Source organism: Clytia hemisphaerica, unplaced genomic scaffold, assembly GCF_902728285.1.
Source record: "Clytia hemisphaerica strain Z4C2 unplaced genomic scaffold, Clytia hemisphaerica genome assembly, whole genome shotgun sequence".
Taxonomy (NCBI): domain Eukaryota; kingdom Metazoa; phylum Cnidaria; class Hydrozoa; order Leptothecata; family Clytiidae; genus Clytia; species Clytia hemisphaerica.
The window spans coordinates 2,037,851-2,056,425 of record NW_027103510.1 but is presented as its reverse complement, the minus strand read 5'-3'; the positions used below and the strand labels follow the sequence as shown (position 1 = coordinate 2,056,425).

Sequence of the window (18,575 nt, the reverse complement as noted above, 5' to 3'; positions counted from 1 at the left end):
AGGTGGTGCACTTTTTCAAAGTATGTGGATTCCATCAATCTTCGATATCCCACAGTTAGAAATGACAACAAATTGCTAATGGCATGATCTGTGTCGCACTTGATTAATTCTCGTAGTAGCTTGATCTTTTCAGCTTTTGACTTCATCAACAACGGAATATTCAATGGTGAGAGATCAGGGAGCACAGGACAACTCTTTCTCAAATCAAGGAATTCATCATTGTCGTAAAGCTCTGTCTTCATGTCCTGATAAAGCAGAACACTTTTCTCGTATGTCGAAAGTTGAAAGTTCGTGGGGACAGCAACTGAAATTAAGTTTTTTGTAACGTGAATAAAATATAACACATAACTTCACTACAAAATGAAGACCAAACGTTGTAAATTATTGTTAAGTTTACTTATAGCCAATAATAATGAATGTCAATGCATTGGCGCAGGAGGTATTTCGATATTGGGAGAAAATATTTAGGAAAAATTCTAGATTGAGCAAGAGCCCATTTTAAAAATCTTTTAAATGGAAGCAAAAGTTTAAGAAAGTTAATAATTTACTTTTGGCAGCAATGTCTCTTATTTCTCGTTTTATCATTTCAAAATCAACTGACTCTGGAATCATTTCGACTTTGTTCAATGCTTTCTCAATTTCGGTTTGATATTTGAGTTGGTCCTGTTTAACCTAAAAAAAATAAAAAAATAAAATACTCCTTCACGGATTTTCCAATCAAACTTGACTGTTTTGGCGCCAAAACTCGTCTGAAGTCCCTCAAAATTTAATCAGCTCTAGGGCAGGGATTCGTAACTTGGTGGAAAGACACACAAACAAACTTTCATTTTCTAAGTCAAGTTAAGAATTGTTGGATGAAGAAGATATTAAAAGAGTTCACTCACTGTATATACTTTTTGACTAAGTAACGAGCGAGGTTTTCGACTTTCTTTCGATTCCAGTGAAGTCATTTCCGTCAAAGTCTCCTTCGATCTAAAAGAGTTGACGATAAAGGACTTCTCAAAATGCAACTCCCATGATTAACAATTGGAGAACAAATTCATCATTCGTTAAGTTGGGTAACTATGCATGTAAATTTAAGCCAGCAGTCCCTAAACATAACACCCTTTGGAAGGATTGATGTAGAATACCGTTTCGGTGTAACTTAAATTCTTTCTCAGCAATTTGAGTTTTTTTAACTGTATGACGTCATTATTTATGACGTCAAGTTGAATTCTCAAGACTAATACTCAAAGATGAATTTACCAATGATAGAACTCATCGAGGAGATCTCTTTCATTCGAAAACTTGCTGATGTCAGCATTTTATCGAAGCGAATCTTGCAATTGCTCTTGGGAAATACAACACTTTAAACGCACGTAACATTTGATCATTTCTCGAGAAATTTGTAGACGTCATCAAATGACGTCATAATCTTAAGAACGATATGAGAAAGAAAGTTCACCGATCGATAGTCTAATTCAAATACGCTTCCAAAAATGTATATTGATTTAGGGACTGGAAGGAAAAATTAATGCAATTCTGGGACATGCATTAAGTTACCCGAGTACGTAATTTCCACCATTATGGAGTAAAACGTTCGATTTCGGATAAGGGATCACCTCTACGAAATCGAATGTTTTACCCCATAAAGACGGAAATTACTTAGCGAAATGTGCAAGACCTCTATAATTGTTTAAATCATTAAGCGCTATTGATGTTTTATACGACACTTACTTTCGGGTTTTTGATACTTTGTAGTATTGCAAAATCTTGACAAAAAACTGAAGACCTGCTCTGTCTCTTCACCGGTTGAACGTCCAGTACCGTCAATCCACTGTCCATCCCATAAAAACTGAGAAATATATGAAAATAATCGAGTTCAATTTGAGTTTTTCATTTCCTTTCTCGATGGACATTCAAATTTATGGTAAAGATTATTTCATTTTCTTATTCATTATTTATTTTCGCGAATTTTGGCCTTTTTCGCGAAAGTAAATGTCTTTGAAAATTCTGAACAAGGCGATTCGCAAGTTTATGGTCGCGAAAAATTGTTTTAAAAAGTTGAAAATCTGTAAAATTCGAAATCAAAATAAAAAGTTGTAATTTTGCATTTGCATGCCTTAAAAGACCATTTGAAGTCATGTAATACCAGTTTTTAATCGAAATCAAGAGGCATTTGTCACTTTTGAGCTATTTTCCGTGTGAAAAGTTTAATAATTTTCATCACCCTATTCGCGAAAGATTATGCTCGCGAAAAATATTTTTTCCTCAAATTCGCGAAAGTAAATGTCGTAAATTTCGCGAATTTTCGACCTCGCGAAATTTCTGCTCGCGAAAGTTTGTACGCTTAAATGGAATAGAACCAAGAGTCAGTTAAGGATGCTAGCTTAAATCATCTAAATGAATAAATACTTGACAATCTATTCCGTGGCCTTTGGCGTGCATCACAGACAGAGCTCCTTTGAAAGCTTTGGCTGTTTCGGCATCAACGCGTTGGATAAACTTCGATAGCTTGCACATCACGTCAGCAAAAACGAACTTGATATCTCTTGTGTTGATGTGCTCCTTTATCAGGTATAATGGGTATCCGTATAATTCCCCTTGCTTCATATTAAGAGCTCTTTGCCCAAGCTGATGGCGGCATGACATCACTTCAAGCCCAGTTGTGTCAAGGGATTTAAATTTGCGTGCGTTGTTTCTTGCAGCGTTCCATTTTCCACCACAAATGTAATCTGCTTCCACCTAAACGTGTTAAGAACGTTTTATCAGTTGATCGTCGAAAAAGGTAAATGGTTGCTGGCTAGCTGTGTGCATTATTTGAATGTGTATTTTGAATTGTTATGACTTAAAGAAAGACAGTTTTGGAGCTAGATTCATTTTATTTTAAAGACTCGCGAAAACATATATACGTAAAAGACATCTTGCTAAAAAATAACTCAAATATTTTTAGTTTTACTATCTTGTGATGACAAAGTGATTCACCTTTCCAAATTTGCCTTTGTATATTTCATTGATAAAACTTGCAACTTTCTTGTCTTCAGCAATGAACAAACCATCGTAAAATTTCTTTCTTGTGCGTCTGAAAAATTCGAAATTCAGCATTAAATTATAAAATTACTGTGCTACTCTTCTGTGCTTAATTGTAGGTAGGGGGGGGGGTAATTTTCCATTTTATCGATTTTTTAAACCCCAAAATCACTTTATAATGACTTCATTTTCCTAGAAAAAATCACTAAAATCACTCAAATATCCCTTAATTACGACCCCCCATTTTATGAATTTGCTACGAATTGCTATGAATTAGTGTCGAACCCCCCTTCAATCAAGCACATAAAGAGTGAGTAAAATGATCTAATTCAAAAGAAATATACACCAAATAGCTTCATTGTAGAAATGATTCAAAAACTTAAATCGATGAATAAGAACCTCCCAGAACTGCGGTAGCGATAAAGTTTACAATTCCCATCCACGTGACAAGAATGCTGGTCGAAAGTGCACGAGGGACACTGCATCCAATTCTTCTTTTGGATTCTTTCGATTTGATGCTGACAAAAACACCATTCTTTAAATGACGTCGAGAAAATCGTAGGGGTTATTTTTCCCATCTATAAAATGAAAATAAATCTCAATAGTAAAATTAAAAATCAGTTTTTGGTAAAGATATCATTACAATCATTGCAAAACTCCATACCAGTATTTAAAAAAAATATTTCCTCATTTATTGGGTAACTGAGACAGGCGTGTTTCAACTATAACAAAACAGCTTAAATAGATATTCCAATTAAATAAATCAACACCAGAAAAAGGGATGTTTATATTAAAATTCAAAAATTAAATCATGAAAGAAATTACATTTTCTCTTCCGTGAAATGCCGTCATTGTATTCAACACTTCGACAAATGCTGCTTCCGATGTTCCAGGAGCATTTTTTCGCAGTGTGTCCCAAAATCGAAAAAACACCCACTTTAAAAAGATAACTGAATTTAACTGGGGAACTTGGCCAAAATCCTGATTCTATGACACTGTCCAAAGTGAAAGGATTGGTGGTCGTCTGGCAATCTTCACATTTCAATGAGAAGAGATGGAGGTAATACTTGCCTGAAAAAAATGTAACGTTAATCTTATGCAGGGTTGGTTAAAGAAATACTGCAGCGATAAATAGGGGACCCCAGGTGGCACTTCCATGGAATACAATGAAACTTACGCTGGCTGACGTCAGCGTGGAAACGGATTGGCTTCTTCGAATTCGATTCAAAAAGCGAACGTGGTTTTGAATTACATCAATTAATAAAGAAGACTGTAAACTGTAAACGAATTTCATGAAAGTGGAAACCCCCAAAAAAACAAGACTGACGATGAATAAAATAATTTCTAATGTTTTCATCTCAAAAGAGATCTTTTCCCGTGTTTTTCGTTGTGAATCACCCTGCAAGGGCTTGCAGATGTCCTTTTTGATAGCTGTGTGCAAATTATCTTCTATGAAAACATGAATCTATTGATTTTTTGTTAAGCATTCTTTGGTCAAAGTTGAAGATGCTTTTTGGGGATAATAAATGACTGCGCAAACACTTCTTTCTTATCAGCAATCGCTCACTTTAAGTTCTGTTATGAATGTTATATTAGGATCTGAAACTAATACTTACTTACCTGAAAGTGTTACAACAGCCACACAATCACCTGGTAGCCTCTCGACTTTGCTGCTATTGCACGATTGACAATTAGTAGGCATCAATGGCACAGTTGGACCTGTAAATGATGATAAATCATAAAAATTCATAAATTCATTAGAGAAGACTTAAGTGAGTAGTTGTATAGTGAATATGTGTATCTACTTTAGTTAAAAGAATTAATTTGTTTGATGACATACAGCCCTTATTTGACACATCATTATCTTCGATCAATTCAGACGGCATCAGTATACGTTTATAACCATCGATGATAGAAGTCCGATTATGCAATGTCAATGTTTCATGTATTTGTTTGTCACATTGATTGCAAAGCATTTTTGTAAAGCACTCGTCGCATTTGACTGCAATTTCATTCATCTTGCACGACTGGCAGATTCCATTAAAGTTATAGCTTCTCACAACGGCTGCAAATATCTCCTCTCTGTATTCTTCCCACTTCTCTTCTAAAGCGTTCACTCGTTGGCTCCAGCTCTTGCTGTTGTTCTTCTTCTTCTTTTTGTGTTTTGAAAGAAGCTTTATGTTAAGAACGTCCAAGAGTCTTTGATTAGTTGTAGTAGCTTCTAAAACAAGAGAAGGATTGAACTCAAACTTTTTGTAATGAGGGCGCAAAAAATAGCCCAATTAAAAATCTAATTGTTGCAAATAACTGTTTTGTCTACTTCACTGTTATTATTATCAAACCCATAATTTATGTAATATAATTTCTATACCTTCGTATGGTACGGTATCTTCTTCATTCTCAGATGCAAAAGTGTCTTGAAAACTGTTGACGTTAGAAGCTATGAATACAAAATAAATAGTAACATTAAAAAAAACATGAAAACATCATTCTTCAAATGAACTGAAGTCAGTTGTTGATGAGACATTCTAACAACATTCATCTGAGCGTGTTTGTACATTATTTTGTAAACAAAAAACAACCCTAAATGCAAGCATATTTTCTCTATTGTCTCATTTTTAATCTTTGGATGTACAGTTATGATGATACATAGATTAGAGGACAGGTAAAAATTTATAATGATTTATTAAAGTAACCATTGTCAGACAATAAAAATATCAAGAAAATGAATTTACTTGTGTCTTTTTTATTCTTTGCTCGTTTGCTACCACCGTATGGGTAAGTCCTGTTACCAAAAGAATCGGTTTTAAAAGTGATCGTTCTATTCTTGTTACGCCTTGATTCTTTCTTTGGCTTTTTTGATAGGTTTTGAAGTTTTTCTAGTGCTTCTTCTTGCTTGGTTGCTCTCTTTGAAAGCTCATTAAGAGTTTTAAGGGCCGCATCTCTTTTCTTCTTTCTTGAAAGATTTTCTAGAATGTAACATTTTTAAATACACGGAAAAAATCGAAGATAATGGTATTTTTTTGCAAATGCCAAAAAGTGCCCAGCTTTTAGTACTTTTAAAATGAAAACAGTATTGTTTTAATATCTGAATTTATATTTATAAAATGCATGCGAAATAAAGGATATTTGAGAAACAAACCTTTCTCTTGATTTGCAGGGTCAACATTTTGATTCTCCATCATCAAAGATAACCAAAATGAACAACAACCATAAAATTATTAATAATGATGTCTAATGAAAAGATAAGAAAAAGGTAAGTGAATCGAAACATGTTAAGTGTTAACTCAAGTTTCACCATAAAAAACATCAAAATATGCATACATACTTGTCTCCAATCAATAATGTCTCAATATTATAGTGTTTATTTAGATACGGAGTCCCTGTAAATAAAAACAAGTCTTCCATATTTAAAATAGTAGGCTAAGTAAAGTGCCGATTTATATGATTAGTAGAAAAACTGGAAAACATTATGGCAACCATGAGACCTGGAGATTTTATCTAAAATTGTGAGCCTTACGGCTAAACCATGAGCATTGGCAGGTCTGAAGCAAGAGCGGTGGGTGAGCTCCAGACTGGCCTTGTATCAGGCCTACAAATAGAGAGCCCAACCGATCAACTAAAAGATATGCCCAACCAAGAGCCCGGCCAGACTGCTGAGACCAATTGTCCGAGTGCCCATCCCACTGAGTGCTTGTCTGGGGAACCGCTCCTCCCACTGACATACCAGTCACTGTGTCCTAGACCAATCGATACCCTGATACTACCTATCTGCCAGCTCAGTGTCTTCAACGACCAACCATAAATAGACCGACCGTCCGACTGGAGGACCGTCCAACCAAAGGACCGACCGAACGAAGTACCAACCAACCAAAAGACCAACCGACCAAAGGACCGACCGACCCCAAGGACCAATCGACCAAAGGACCTTCCATCTGAAGGATCGATCCACCAAAGGACTGACTGACAGGAGGAACCAACCAACCACTGACCGACCAACAGACCGACCAAAGGAACGACTGAAAGAACGACCGAACGAACGAACGACAGAACAAGCGACCAGAGGAATGACTAACCGACTGACCAACCGACCGAAGGACTGACCGACTGAAGAGCCGACTGACCGAAGGAACCCACTGACCAAAGGACCGACCGACCCGAAGGACCAACTGACCATAGGACCTTCCATCTGAAGGATCGATCGACCGAAGGACTGACCAACCGAAGGATCAATCGACGACCAACTGACCAAAGGAACCAGCCAACTGAAGGACACACTAACCGAAGAACTGACTGACCGTAGGAACCGACTGACCGTAGGAACCGACTGACCGTAGGAACCGACTGACCGTAGGAACCGACTGACCGTAGGAACCGACTGACCGTAGGAACCGACTGACCGTAGGAACCAACCGACCGACAGACCGACCGACCGACCGACCGACAGACCGACCGAACCGACCGACCGACCGACCCGACGACCGACCGACCGACCGACCGTACGTACCGACCGACCGACCGGAACCGACCCGGACCGACCGACCGACCGACCGACGACCGACCGACGCGACCGACCGACCGACCGACCGACCGACCGACCGACCGACCGACCGACCGACCGACCGACCGACCGACCGACCTCCGACCGACCTACCCCGATCCGACCGACCGACCGACCGAACCGACCGACCGACCGACCGACCGGTCGGTCGTCCGTTTTCCTACGGTCAGTCGGTTCCTACGGTCAGTCGGTTCCTACGGTCAGTCGGTTCCTACGGTCAGTCGGTTCCTACGGTCAGTCAGTTCTTCGGTTAGTGTGTCCTTCAGTTGGCTGGTTCCTTTGGTCAGTTGGTCGTCGATTGATCCTTCGGTTGGTCAGTCCTTCGGTCGATCGATCCTTCAGATGGAAGGTCCTATGGTCAGTTGGTCCTTCGGGTCGGTCGGTCCTTTGGTCAGTGGGTTCCTTCGGTCAGTCGGCTCTTCAGTCGGTCAGTCCTTCGGTCGGTTGGTCAGTCGGTTAGTCATTCCTCTGGTCGCTTGTTCTGTCGTTCGTTCGTTCGGTCGTTCTTTCAGTCGTTCCTTTGGTCGGTCTGTTGGTCGGTCAGTGGGTTGGTTGGTTCCTCCTGTCAGTCAGTCCTTTGGTGGATCGATCCTTCAGATGGAAGGTCCTTTGGTCGATTGGTCCTTGGGGTCGGTCGGTCCTTTGGTCGGTTGGTCTTTTGGTTGGTTGGTACTTCGTTCGGTCGGTCCTTTGGTTGGACGGTCCTCCAGTCGGACGGTCGGTCTATTTATGGTTGGTCGTTGAAGACACTGAGCTGGCAGATAGGTAGTATCAGGGTATCGATTGGTCTAGGACACAGTGACTGGTATGTCAGTGGGAGGAGCGGTTCCCCAGACAAGCACTCAGTGGGATGGGCACTCGGACAATTGGTCTCAGCAGTCTGGCCGGGCTCTTGGTTGGGCATATCTTTTAGTTGATCGGTTGGGCTCTCTATTTGTAGGCCTGATACAAGGCCAGTCTGGAGCTCACCCACCGCTCTTGCTTCAGACCTGCCAATGCTCATGGTTTAGCCGTAAGGCTCACAATTTTAGATAAAATCTCCAGGTCTCATGGTTGCCATAATGTTTTCCAGTTTTTCTACTAATCATATAAATTGGCACTTTACTTAGCCTACTATTTTAAATATGGAAGACTTGTTTTTATTTACAGGGACTCCGTATCTAAATAAACACTATAATATTGAGACATTATTGATTGGAGACAAGTATGTATGCATATTTTGATGTTTTTTATGGTGAAACTTGAGTTAACACTTAACATGTTTCGATTCACTTACCTTTTTCTTATCTTTTCATTAGACATCATTATTAATAATTTTATGGTTGTTGTTCATTTTGGTTATCTTTGATGATGGAGAATCAAAATGTTGACCCTGCAAACCAAGAGAAAGGTTTGTTTCTCAAATATCCTTTATTTCACATGCATTTTATAAATATAAATTCAGATATTAAAACAATACTGTTTTCATTTTAAAAGTACTAAAAGCTGGGCACTTTTTGGCATTTGCAAAAAAATACCATTATCTTCGATTTTTTCCGTGTATTTAAAAATGTTACATTCTAGAAAATCTTTCAAGAAAGAAGAAAAGAGATGCGGCCCTTAAAACTCTTAATGAGCTTTCAAAGAGAGCAACCAAGCAAGAAGAAGCACTAGAAAAACTTCAAAACCTATCAAAAAAGCCAAAGAAAGAATCAAGGCGTAACAAGAATAGAACGATCACTTTTAAAACCGATTCTTTTGGTAACAGGACTTACCCATACGGTGGTAGCAAACGAGCAAAGAATAAAAAAGACACAAGTAAATTCATTTTCTTGATATTTTTATTGTCTGACAATGGTTACTTTAATAAATCATTATAAATTTTTACCTGTCCTCTAATCTATGTATCATCATAACTGTACATCCAAAGATTAAAAATGAGACAATAGAGAAAATATGCTTGCATTTAGGGTTGTTTTTTGTGTACAAAATAATGTACAAACACGCTCAGATGAATGTTGTTAAAATGTCTCATCAACAATTGACTTCAGTTCATTTGAAGAATGATGTTTTCATGTTTTTTTTAATGTTACTATTTATTTTGTATTCATAGCTTCTAACGTCAACAGTTTTCAAGACACTTTTGCATCTGAGAATGAAGAAGATACCGTACCATACGAAGGTATAATAGAAATTATATTACATAAATTATGGGTTTGATAATAATAACAGTGAAGTAGACAAAACAGTTATTTGCAACAATTAGATTTTTAATTGGGCTATTTTTTGCGCCCTCATTACAAAAAGTTTGAGTTCAATCCTTCTCTTGTTTTAGAAGCTACTACAACTAATCAAAGACTCTTGGACGTTCTTAACATAAAGCTTCTTTCAAAACACAAAAAGAAGAAGAAGAACAACAGCAAGAGCTGGAGCCAACGAGTGAACGCTTTAGAAGAGAAGTGGGAAGAATACAGAGAGGAGATATTTGCAGCCGTTGTGAGAAGCTATAACTTTAATGGAATCTGCCAGTCGTGCAAGATGAATGAAATTGCAGTCAAATGCGACGAGTGCTTTACAAAAATGCTTTGCAATCAATGTGACAAACAAATACATGAAACATTGACATTGCATAATCGGACTTCTATCATCGATGGTTATAAACGTATACTGATGCCGTCTGAATTGATCGAAGATAATGATGTGTCAAATAAGGGCTGTATGTCATCAAACAAATTAATTCTTTTAACTAAAGTAGATACACATATTCACTATACAACTACTCACTTAAGTCTTCTCTAATGAATTTATGAATTTTTATGATTTATCATCATTTACAGGTCCAACTGTGCCATTGATGCCTACTAATTGTCAATCGTGCAATAGCAGCAAAGTCGAGAGGCTACCAGGTGATTGTGTGGCTGTTGTAACACTTTCAGGTAAGTAAGTATTAGTTTCAGATCCTAATATAACATTCATAACAGAACTTAAAGTGAGCGATTGCTGATAAGAAAGAAGTGTTTGCGCAGTCATTTATTATCCCCAAAAAGCATCTTCAACTTTGACCAAAGAATGCTTAACAAAAAATCAATAGATTCATGTTTTCATAGAAGATAATTTGCACACAGCTATCAAAAAGGACATCTGCAAGCCCCTGCAGGGTGATTCACAACGAAAAACACGGGAAAAGATCTCTTTTGAGATGAAAACATTAGAAATTATTTTATTCATCGTCAGTCTTGTTTTTTTGGGGGTTTCCACTTTCATGAAATTCGTTTACAGTTTACAGTCTTCTTTATTAATTGATGTAATTCAAAACCACGTTCGCTTTTTGAATCGAATTCGAAGAAGCCAATCCGTTTCCACGCTGACGTCAGCCAGCGTAAGTTTCATTGTATTCCATGGAAGTGCCACCTGGGGTCCCCTATTTATCGCTGCAGTATTTCTTTAACCAACCCTGCATAAGATTAACGTTACATTTTTTTCAGGCAAGTATTACCTCCATCTCTTCTCATTGAAATGTGAAGATTGCCAGACGACCACCAATCCTTTCACTTTGGACAGTGTCATAGAATCAGGATTTTGGCCAAGTTCCCCAGTTAAATTCAGTTATCTTTTTAAAGTGGGTGTTTTTCGATTTTGGGACACACTGCGAAAAAATGCTCCTGGAACATCGGAAGCAGCATTTGTCGAAGTGTTGAATACAATGACGGCATTTCACGGAAGAGAAAATGTAATTTCTTTCATGATTTAATTTTTGAATTTTAATATAAACATCCCTTTTTCTGGTGTTGATTTATTTAATTGGAATATCTATTTAAGCTGTTTTGTTATAGTTGAAACACGCCTGTCTCAGTTACCCAATAAATGAGGAAATATTTTTTTTAAATACTGGTATGGAGTTTTGCAATGATTGTAATGATATCTTTACCAAAAACTGATTTTTAATTTTACTATTGAGATTTATTTTCATTTTATAGATGGGAAAAATAACCCCTACGATTTTCTCGACGTCATTTAAAGAATGGTGTTTTTGTCAGCATCAAATCGAAAGAATCCAAAAGAAGAATTGGATGCAGTGTCCCTCGTGCACTTTCGACCAGCATTCTTGTCACGTGGATGGGAATTGTAAACTTTATCGCTACCGCAGTTCTGGGAGGTTCTTATTCATCGATTTAAGTTTTTGAATCATTTCTACAATGAATAAGCTATTTGGAGTATATTTCTTTCGAATTAGATCATTTTACTCACTCTTATGTGCTTGATTGTAGGGGGGTTCGACACTAATTCATAGCAATTCGTAGCAAATTCATAAAATAGGGGGTCGTAATTAAGGGATATTTGAGTGATTTTAGTGATTTTTTCTAGGAAAATGAAGTCATTATAAAGTGATTTTGGGGTTTAAAAAATCGATAAAATGGAAAATTACCCCCCCCCCCTACCTACAATTAAGCACAGAAGAGTAGCACAGTAATTTTATAATTTAATGCTGAATTTCGAATTTTTCAGACGCACAAGAAAGGAATTTTACGATGGTTTGTTCATTGCTGAAGACAAGAAAGTTGCAAGTTTTATCAATGAAATATACAAAGGCAAATTTGGAAAGGTGAATCACTTTGTCATCACAAGATAGTAAAACTAAAAATATTTGAGTTATTTTTTAGCAAGATGTCTTTTACGTATATATGTTTTCGCGAGTCTTTAAAATAAAATGAATCTAGCTCCAAAACTGTCTTTCTTTAAGTCATAACAATTCAAAATACACATTCAAATAATGCACACAGCTAGCCAGCAACCATTTACCTTTTTCGACGATCAACTGATAAAACGTTCTTAACACGTTTAGGTGGAAGCAGATTACATTTGTGGTGGAAAATGGAACGCTGCAAGAAACAACGCACGCAAATTTAAATCCCTTGACACAACTGGGCTTGAAGTGATGTCATGCCGCCATCAGCTTGGGCAAAGAGCTCTTAATATGAAGCAAGGGGAATTATACGGATACCCATTATACCTGATAAAGGAGCACATCAACACAAGAGATATCAAGTTCGTTTTTGCTGACGTGATGTGCAAGCTATCGAAGTTTATCCAACGCGTTGATGCCGAAACAGCCAAAGCTTTCAAAGGAGCTCTGTCTGTGATGCACGCCAAAGGCCACGGAATAGATTGTCAAGTATTTATTCATTTAGATGATTTAAGCTAGCATCCTTAACTGACTCTTGGTTCTATTCCATTTAAGCGTACAAACTTTCGCGAGCAGAAATTTCGCGAGGTCGAAAATTCGCGAAATTTACGACATTTACTTTCGCGAATTTGAGGAAAAAATATTTTTCGCGAGCATAATCTTTCGCGAATAGGGTGATGAAAATTATTAAACTTTTCACACGGAAAATAGCTCAAAAGTGACAAATGCCTCTTGATTTCGATTAAAAACTGGTATTACATGACTTCAAATGGTCTTTTAAGGCATGCAAATGCAAAATTACAACTTTTTATTTTGATTTCGAATTTTACAGATTTTCAACTTTTTAAAACAATTTTTCGCGACCATAAACTTGCGAATCGCCTTGTTCAGAATTTTCAAAGACATTTACTTTCGCGAAAAAGGCCAAAATTCGCGAAAATAAATAATGAATAAGAAAATGAAATAATCTTTACCATAAATTTTGAATGTCCATCGAGAAAGGAAATGAAAAACTCAAATTGAACTCGATTATTTTCATATATTTCTCAGTTTTTATGGGATGGACAGTGGATTGACGGTACTGGACGTTCAACCGGTGAAGAGACAGAGCAGGTCTTCAGTTTTTTGTCAAGATTTTGCAATACTACAAAGTATCAAAAACCCGAAAGTAAGTGTCGTATAAAACATCAATAGCGCTTAATGATTTAAACAATTATAGAGGTCTTGCACATTTCGCTAAGTAATTTCCGTCTTTATGGGGTAAAACATTCGATTTCGTAGAGGTGATCCCTTATCCGAAATCGAACGTTTTACTCCATAATGGTGGAAATTACGTAACTTAACGAATGATGAATTTGTTCTCCAATTGTTAATCATGGGAGTGCTTTCATTTTGGAGAATTAGTCCTTTATCGTTCAAAACCCAAACTCTTTTAGATCGAGAGGAGACTTTGACGGAAATGATACTTCACTGGAATCGAAAGAAAGTCGAAAACCTCGCTCGTTACTTAGTCAAAAAGTATAATACAGTGAGTGAACTCTTTTAATATCTTCTTCATCCAACAATTCTTAACTTGACTTAGAAAATGAAAAGTTTGTTTGTGTGTCTTTCCACCAAGTTACGAATCCCTGCCCTAGAGCTGATTAAATTTTGAGGGACTTCAGACGAGTTTTGGCGCCAAAACAGTCAAGTTTGATTGGAAAATCCGTGAAGGAGTATTTTATTTTTTTATTTTTTTTTAGGTTAAACAGGACCAACTCAAATATCAAACCGAAATTGAGAAAGCATTGAACAAAGTCGAAATGATTCCAGAGTCAGTTGATTTTGAAATGATAAAACGAGAAATAAGAGACATTGCTGCCAAAAGTAAATTATTAACTTTCTTAAACTTTTGCTTCCATTTAAAAGATTTTTAAAATGGGCTCTTGCTCAATCTAGAATTTTTCCTAAATATTTTCTCCCAATATCGAAATACCTCCTGCGCCAATGCATTGACATTCATTATTATTGGCTATAAGTAAACTTAACAATAATTTACAACGTTTGGTCTTCATTTTGTAGTGAAGTTATGTATTATATTTTATTCACGTTACAAAAAACTTAATTTCAGTTGCTGTCCCCACGAACTTTCAACTTTCGACATACGAGAAAAGTGTTCTGCTTTATCAGGACATGAAGACAGAGCTTTACGACAATGATGAATTCCTTGATTTGAGAAAGAGTTGTCCTGTGCTCCCTGATCTCTCACCATTGAATATTCCGTTGTTGATGAAGTCAAAAGCTGAAAAGATCAAGCTACTACGAGAATTAATCAAGTGCGACACAGATCATGCCATTAGCAATTTGTTGTCATTTCTAACTGTGGGATATCGAAGATTGATGGAATCCACATACTTTGAAAAAGTGCACCACCTCTCTAGAGTTGAGAGGCTTGCAGGTTAGTGTGTTTCATTAAAAAAGAATAGTGATAAGTAGTAGTTGTTAAATACAAACTTTTTTAAATAAATAATTTTGGCAAAAACCTATGAACAAATTAAGACATGAGACATGCAATCGATCACTTTCATGAAAATGTTTTTTATGACCCACGCTCTTCGCTTATTTTTCTTTTCAGTCACGTCGAAACAAAGAACTGTGCTACGTCAAAAGGCTGGTAAATGTAACACAATCTTAAAAACAATTGCTGTTAGCTATAACACAATCGCAATCGACCCTGTCATGGTCGACGATATCCAGCGTGGAGTGTTTGAATGGAAATCGCGAATCTTTAAGGGATCCTTCCCAGTTGAATTTACAGGTATATACATTAAATCTCCGGTTATTCGACTTTCCCAGCAAAAATGTCCGAAAAAAGCAGAATAGTCTTTTTGTTTGGGTTTTTACGAAGAAACTTAGACAAAAATTGCAGAAACTACACGAAAGTGTAATTTGGACATCTATTTTCGGGGAAAATATGCTTGAAAAATGAAAGAAGTTATGTTTGAAAAGTATTTAATAAAAATCGTGTTCTCTTTCAACGATGTCCGGGAAAACTCCGAACACTTCTAATTGGTGATTCATTGTTTAGAACAGATATTTTTCATTACTATCATTTATTTCTTCTTAGACATAGCTAAAAGATCTGTATTGGAATCTCACGCCAAAAAGAAGAGATGTGACGAAGAATTGACGATACTCGAACACGACATGACAAAATATCTTCGTTTTTACGCCGACACCTGTATGGAATTGGAACAAGATATGGTAGACAAAGCTAACGAGGCAAGTCTTCCTTGGTCTAGTGCTAATATGTTAATTAGTACTGAATTCTTATCGAGATCGAGATTCTATTGAAAATGAAAAAATAAACATGACTTTCGATGTATTTTCACTTTTGAAGAAACATCCTATCTAACTTAAGAAATTTTCGTTTTTAGGTTTCAAACACTGGAATGCTCATACTGCTCCGTGAAGGGTATCTTTTTGCTCAAAAGAAGCTTCACCTTGGATTGGATTTGTTTCAACCTTTTGTTCCGTCCATTCCATCATTACACCAAGACGAGCTCGTTGAGATTGACGATGAGTGTACAAGCGATATTCTCATTGAAAATGTAGATGAAAGAGTGGAAGAAGACGACTTTTTTTTAGATGCTGAACTTCTTATGTTCACTGGTTCAGAGATCATGAAAAACTGTCTTTCTTTTTCGTTTTCGTCTAATCTGGCCCGTTTTCCTCGCGATATTTCACAGTCTACTCTAAATGGAAGAAATGGAAGTAGTGCCTGCACTACAATCGCCCTACTTGTTGGTCACTTCCTTCCAAGCCTTCTTTCAGGGGATGCATTACGAAACAAGGAAGTTATCGAGGCGTTTGTTGGTTGTATTGATTTTGGTAACTTTTACCACGACAATCAATACAGTACGACAGTAATTGACAGTATCGATCTCCTGCCAATGAGTTTCAATGTCAGATCAGAACTTAATTGTCTGAAAACTAGGCTTTCTGAAGCTTTGACGTCAATTGATGGTGACCAATGGTTCACGGTTATAACTGGAAACAACGAAAAATCGTTCTGTTGTATTCCTCAGAAAAACTTTTTTTATTTTTTTGATTCCCACGTACATGATAAATATGGTGCGTTGATAATACGACACGAGAAGGAAGAAAGAGTAGAGAATTTAGAATTGTTTTCAAATGTGAGTGAATTCTCGATATGTGTCATCTCCATCTAGCTTGAAGACTGGACCGAATCTTATATACTATTTGTGTTTTGGAAAAATGTCACGCTAGCCAAGTAATATATCATATGAAAGTTTCTAATTTTTTTTTTCAATATAGAAACTCTCACGCTAAGTTTGATATCGAGGAAAGTGTGCGTCTATTTTCAAACGAAAAAAAGTTTTGAAGTCAATTCTATGAATAACGTGCCACGACGTCACAAAAAGTCTAAATGGGCGTGGCACATTTTGTGTCAAGATCTAATTTTTTTTTTCAAGATGCTGGTTTAAGTTATAGTTTAAAGGCTTTCCATGCACAAACAAAACCTTTAACAGTCGTTTGCGACGACGGGAACCGTCTAGAGTTCGTTCATAATATGTGTTATACAGTAATCTCGATGTCATATAATAATAAGCAGATGTTCAATAGGTAAAAGTTGGTTATTGAGATTTGTTAACCCGAGCTGATGTAATACATGTTTTTTTTTTATAAGCATACAAAAATCCGAAAACAGGCTCAGAAATGCTTGGGTCGAAAGCTTAATAAGGCTGAAAAATGCTTGAGGGGATGCTTAAATCTAAAGCATAAATTTAGGGAAATACTGAAAATCGGTAAAATTCCAGCCAAAAAAAGCCAAAATCAGGAAAAAAACATTTTTCGTAGGCTCAAGTAATGCTTGCCATATGCTTAATTTTTCCCCATATCTGAGCCTAGATATGCTTATAAGTGCAATGCTTATAAAAAAAAAAACATGTATTCAACGAGGCAAAGCCGAGGTGAATATTCATCACCGAAGAATTATTATAGCAGGAATTATTCAATGGCTGTTTTTGCCTACGGGTATATAATAATATCATTTATTACTACGGGATAGTGTTGTTTTATTCCACCCTGCCTCCTTTTGAAACGATTACAGGTCTCACGATTTTCAGGTAAAGGCTTCTGTCTCAAATCTTCAGCATGAAATTTTCGATCGAAATATTACAGAAATTTTAACGCTTTAAATCCTTTCAACCGTAATTGGTTGGTTTGTTTTCCTAATTATTTATTATTACATTATTACATTTACTATTACACCAATCAAATTATATATTCTGTTGTAAAAACAACCACAGAGCGTGTATTGTCTGACGATTGCATAAAATGAAACATTCTATATAAGTAAATTCAAGTTAAACTAACATCCAAATTTTATTTTTGCTCCTTAATGTAAATTATATATTACTTATAGAAAAGAATAAAAAAAGAAAATAATCTTTTCAAGTAACTGGGCTCCAATTTCATGATTAGATTCACCTCACCTTGAACTTATTTTTTTATTCCGAAAACGTCTTATTACTTACTAATACAAACGGAAAATCAAAACCCAATCAATTTACCTTCCCTTTTTATTGCATTTTTGAAGCATTACCATAACATAGTGAGATGCTTATGATGTATAGTCTTATTCTACATATCAGACAGCTATTTGACTGAATTGGGGAAAATGAAACCGCAATTTGGAAATTCTTCTTTTGAGGAATGATTTGAGCCAATTGGGAGCCTTTAGAGTCGTTCTCTACATATCAGACGGCTATTTGACTGAATTGGGGAAAATGAATCCGCATTTTGAAATTCTTGTTTTGAGGACTGATTTGAGCCAAATGAGAGTCTCTAGTGGTGTATTCAATGTAACAAATAGCTATTTGAGCAAATTCGAGTGAATGAATCCGCATTTTGAAATTTTTGTTTTGAGGACTGATTTGAGCCAAATGAGAGTCTCTAGTGGTGTATTCAATGTAACAAACAGCTATTTGAGCAAATTCGAGTGAATGGAGCCGCATTTTGAATTTTTGTTTTGAGGAATGATTTGAGCCAAATGAGAGCCTCTAGTGGTGTATTCAATGTAACAAACAGCTATTTGAGCAAATTCGAGAGAATGGAGCCACATTTTAAAATTTTTGTTTTGAGGAATGATTTGAGCCAAATGGGAGCCTTTAGAGTCGTTCTCTCTACATATCAGACGGCTATTTGACTGAATTGGGGAAATGAATCCGCATTTGAAATTTGTTTTTGAGGACTGATTTGAGCCAAATGAGAGCCTCTAGTGGCGTATTCATGTAGCAAATAGCTATTTGAGCAAATTCGAGAGAATGGAGCCGCATT

At 36.6% G+C, this 18,575-nt stretch overlaps 3 protein-coding genes across 3 annotated transcripts; 2 read left to right on the top strand and 1 right to left on the bottom strand.

Moving 5' to 3' along the window:
• Positions 1–3,048: 3,048 nt before the first annotated feature.
• On the bottom strand, positions 3,049–6,251 carry LOC136799013 (uncharacterized). The gene is made up of 8 exons (XM_067055694.1): positions 6,152–6,251; positions 5,745–5,978; positions 5,381–5,449; positions 4,850–5,230; positions 4,630–4,728; positions 3,835–4,080; positions 3,409–3,587; positions 3,049–3,061 (listed from the first exon to the last, which is right to left on the bottom strand). Exons 1-7 carry the CDS (start codon positions 6,192–6,194, stop codon positions 3,547–3,549), a joined length of 1,113 nt encoding a protein of 370 aa, XP_066911795.1. The 5' UTR covers positions 6,195–6,251; the 3' UTR covers positions 3,049–3,061; positions 3,409–3,546.
• Positions 6,240–8,734, top strand: LOC136799020 (uncharacterized). Its single transcript, XM_067055700.1, has 4 exons — positions 6,240–6,265; positions 6,854–7,064; positions 7,381–7,713; positions 8,720–8,734. The coding sequence occupies exons 1-4, from the start codon at positions 6,240–6,242 to the stop codon at positions 8,732–8,734; spliced, it is 585 nt and encodes a 194-aa protein (XP_066911801.1).
• Positions 8,735–9,137: 403 nt separating this feature from the next.
• On the top strand, positions 9,138–16,897 carry LOC136799147 (uncharacterized). The gene is made up of 15 exons (XM_067055855.1): positions 9,138–9,367; positions 9,663–9,731; positions 9,885–10,265; positions 10,387–10,485; positions 11,035–11,279; positions 11,527–11,705; positions 12,056–12,152; positions 12,393–12,722; positions 13,284–13,401; positions 13,670–13,761; positions 13,976–14,099; positions 14,344–14,670; positions 14,848–15,030; positions 15,340–15,494; positions 15,650–16,897. Exons 3-15 carry the CDS (start codon positions 10,088–10,090, stop codon positions 16,442–16,444), a joined length of 2,922 nt encoding a protein of 973 aa, XP_066911956.1. The 5' UTR covers positions 9,138–9,367; positions 9,663–9,731; positions 9,885–10,087; the 3' UTR covers positions 16,445–16,897.
• Positions 16,898–18,575: the final 1,678 nt, after the last annotated feature.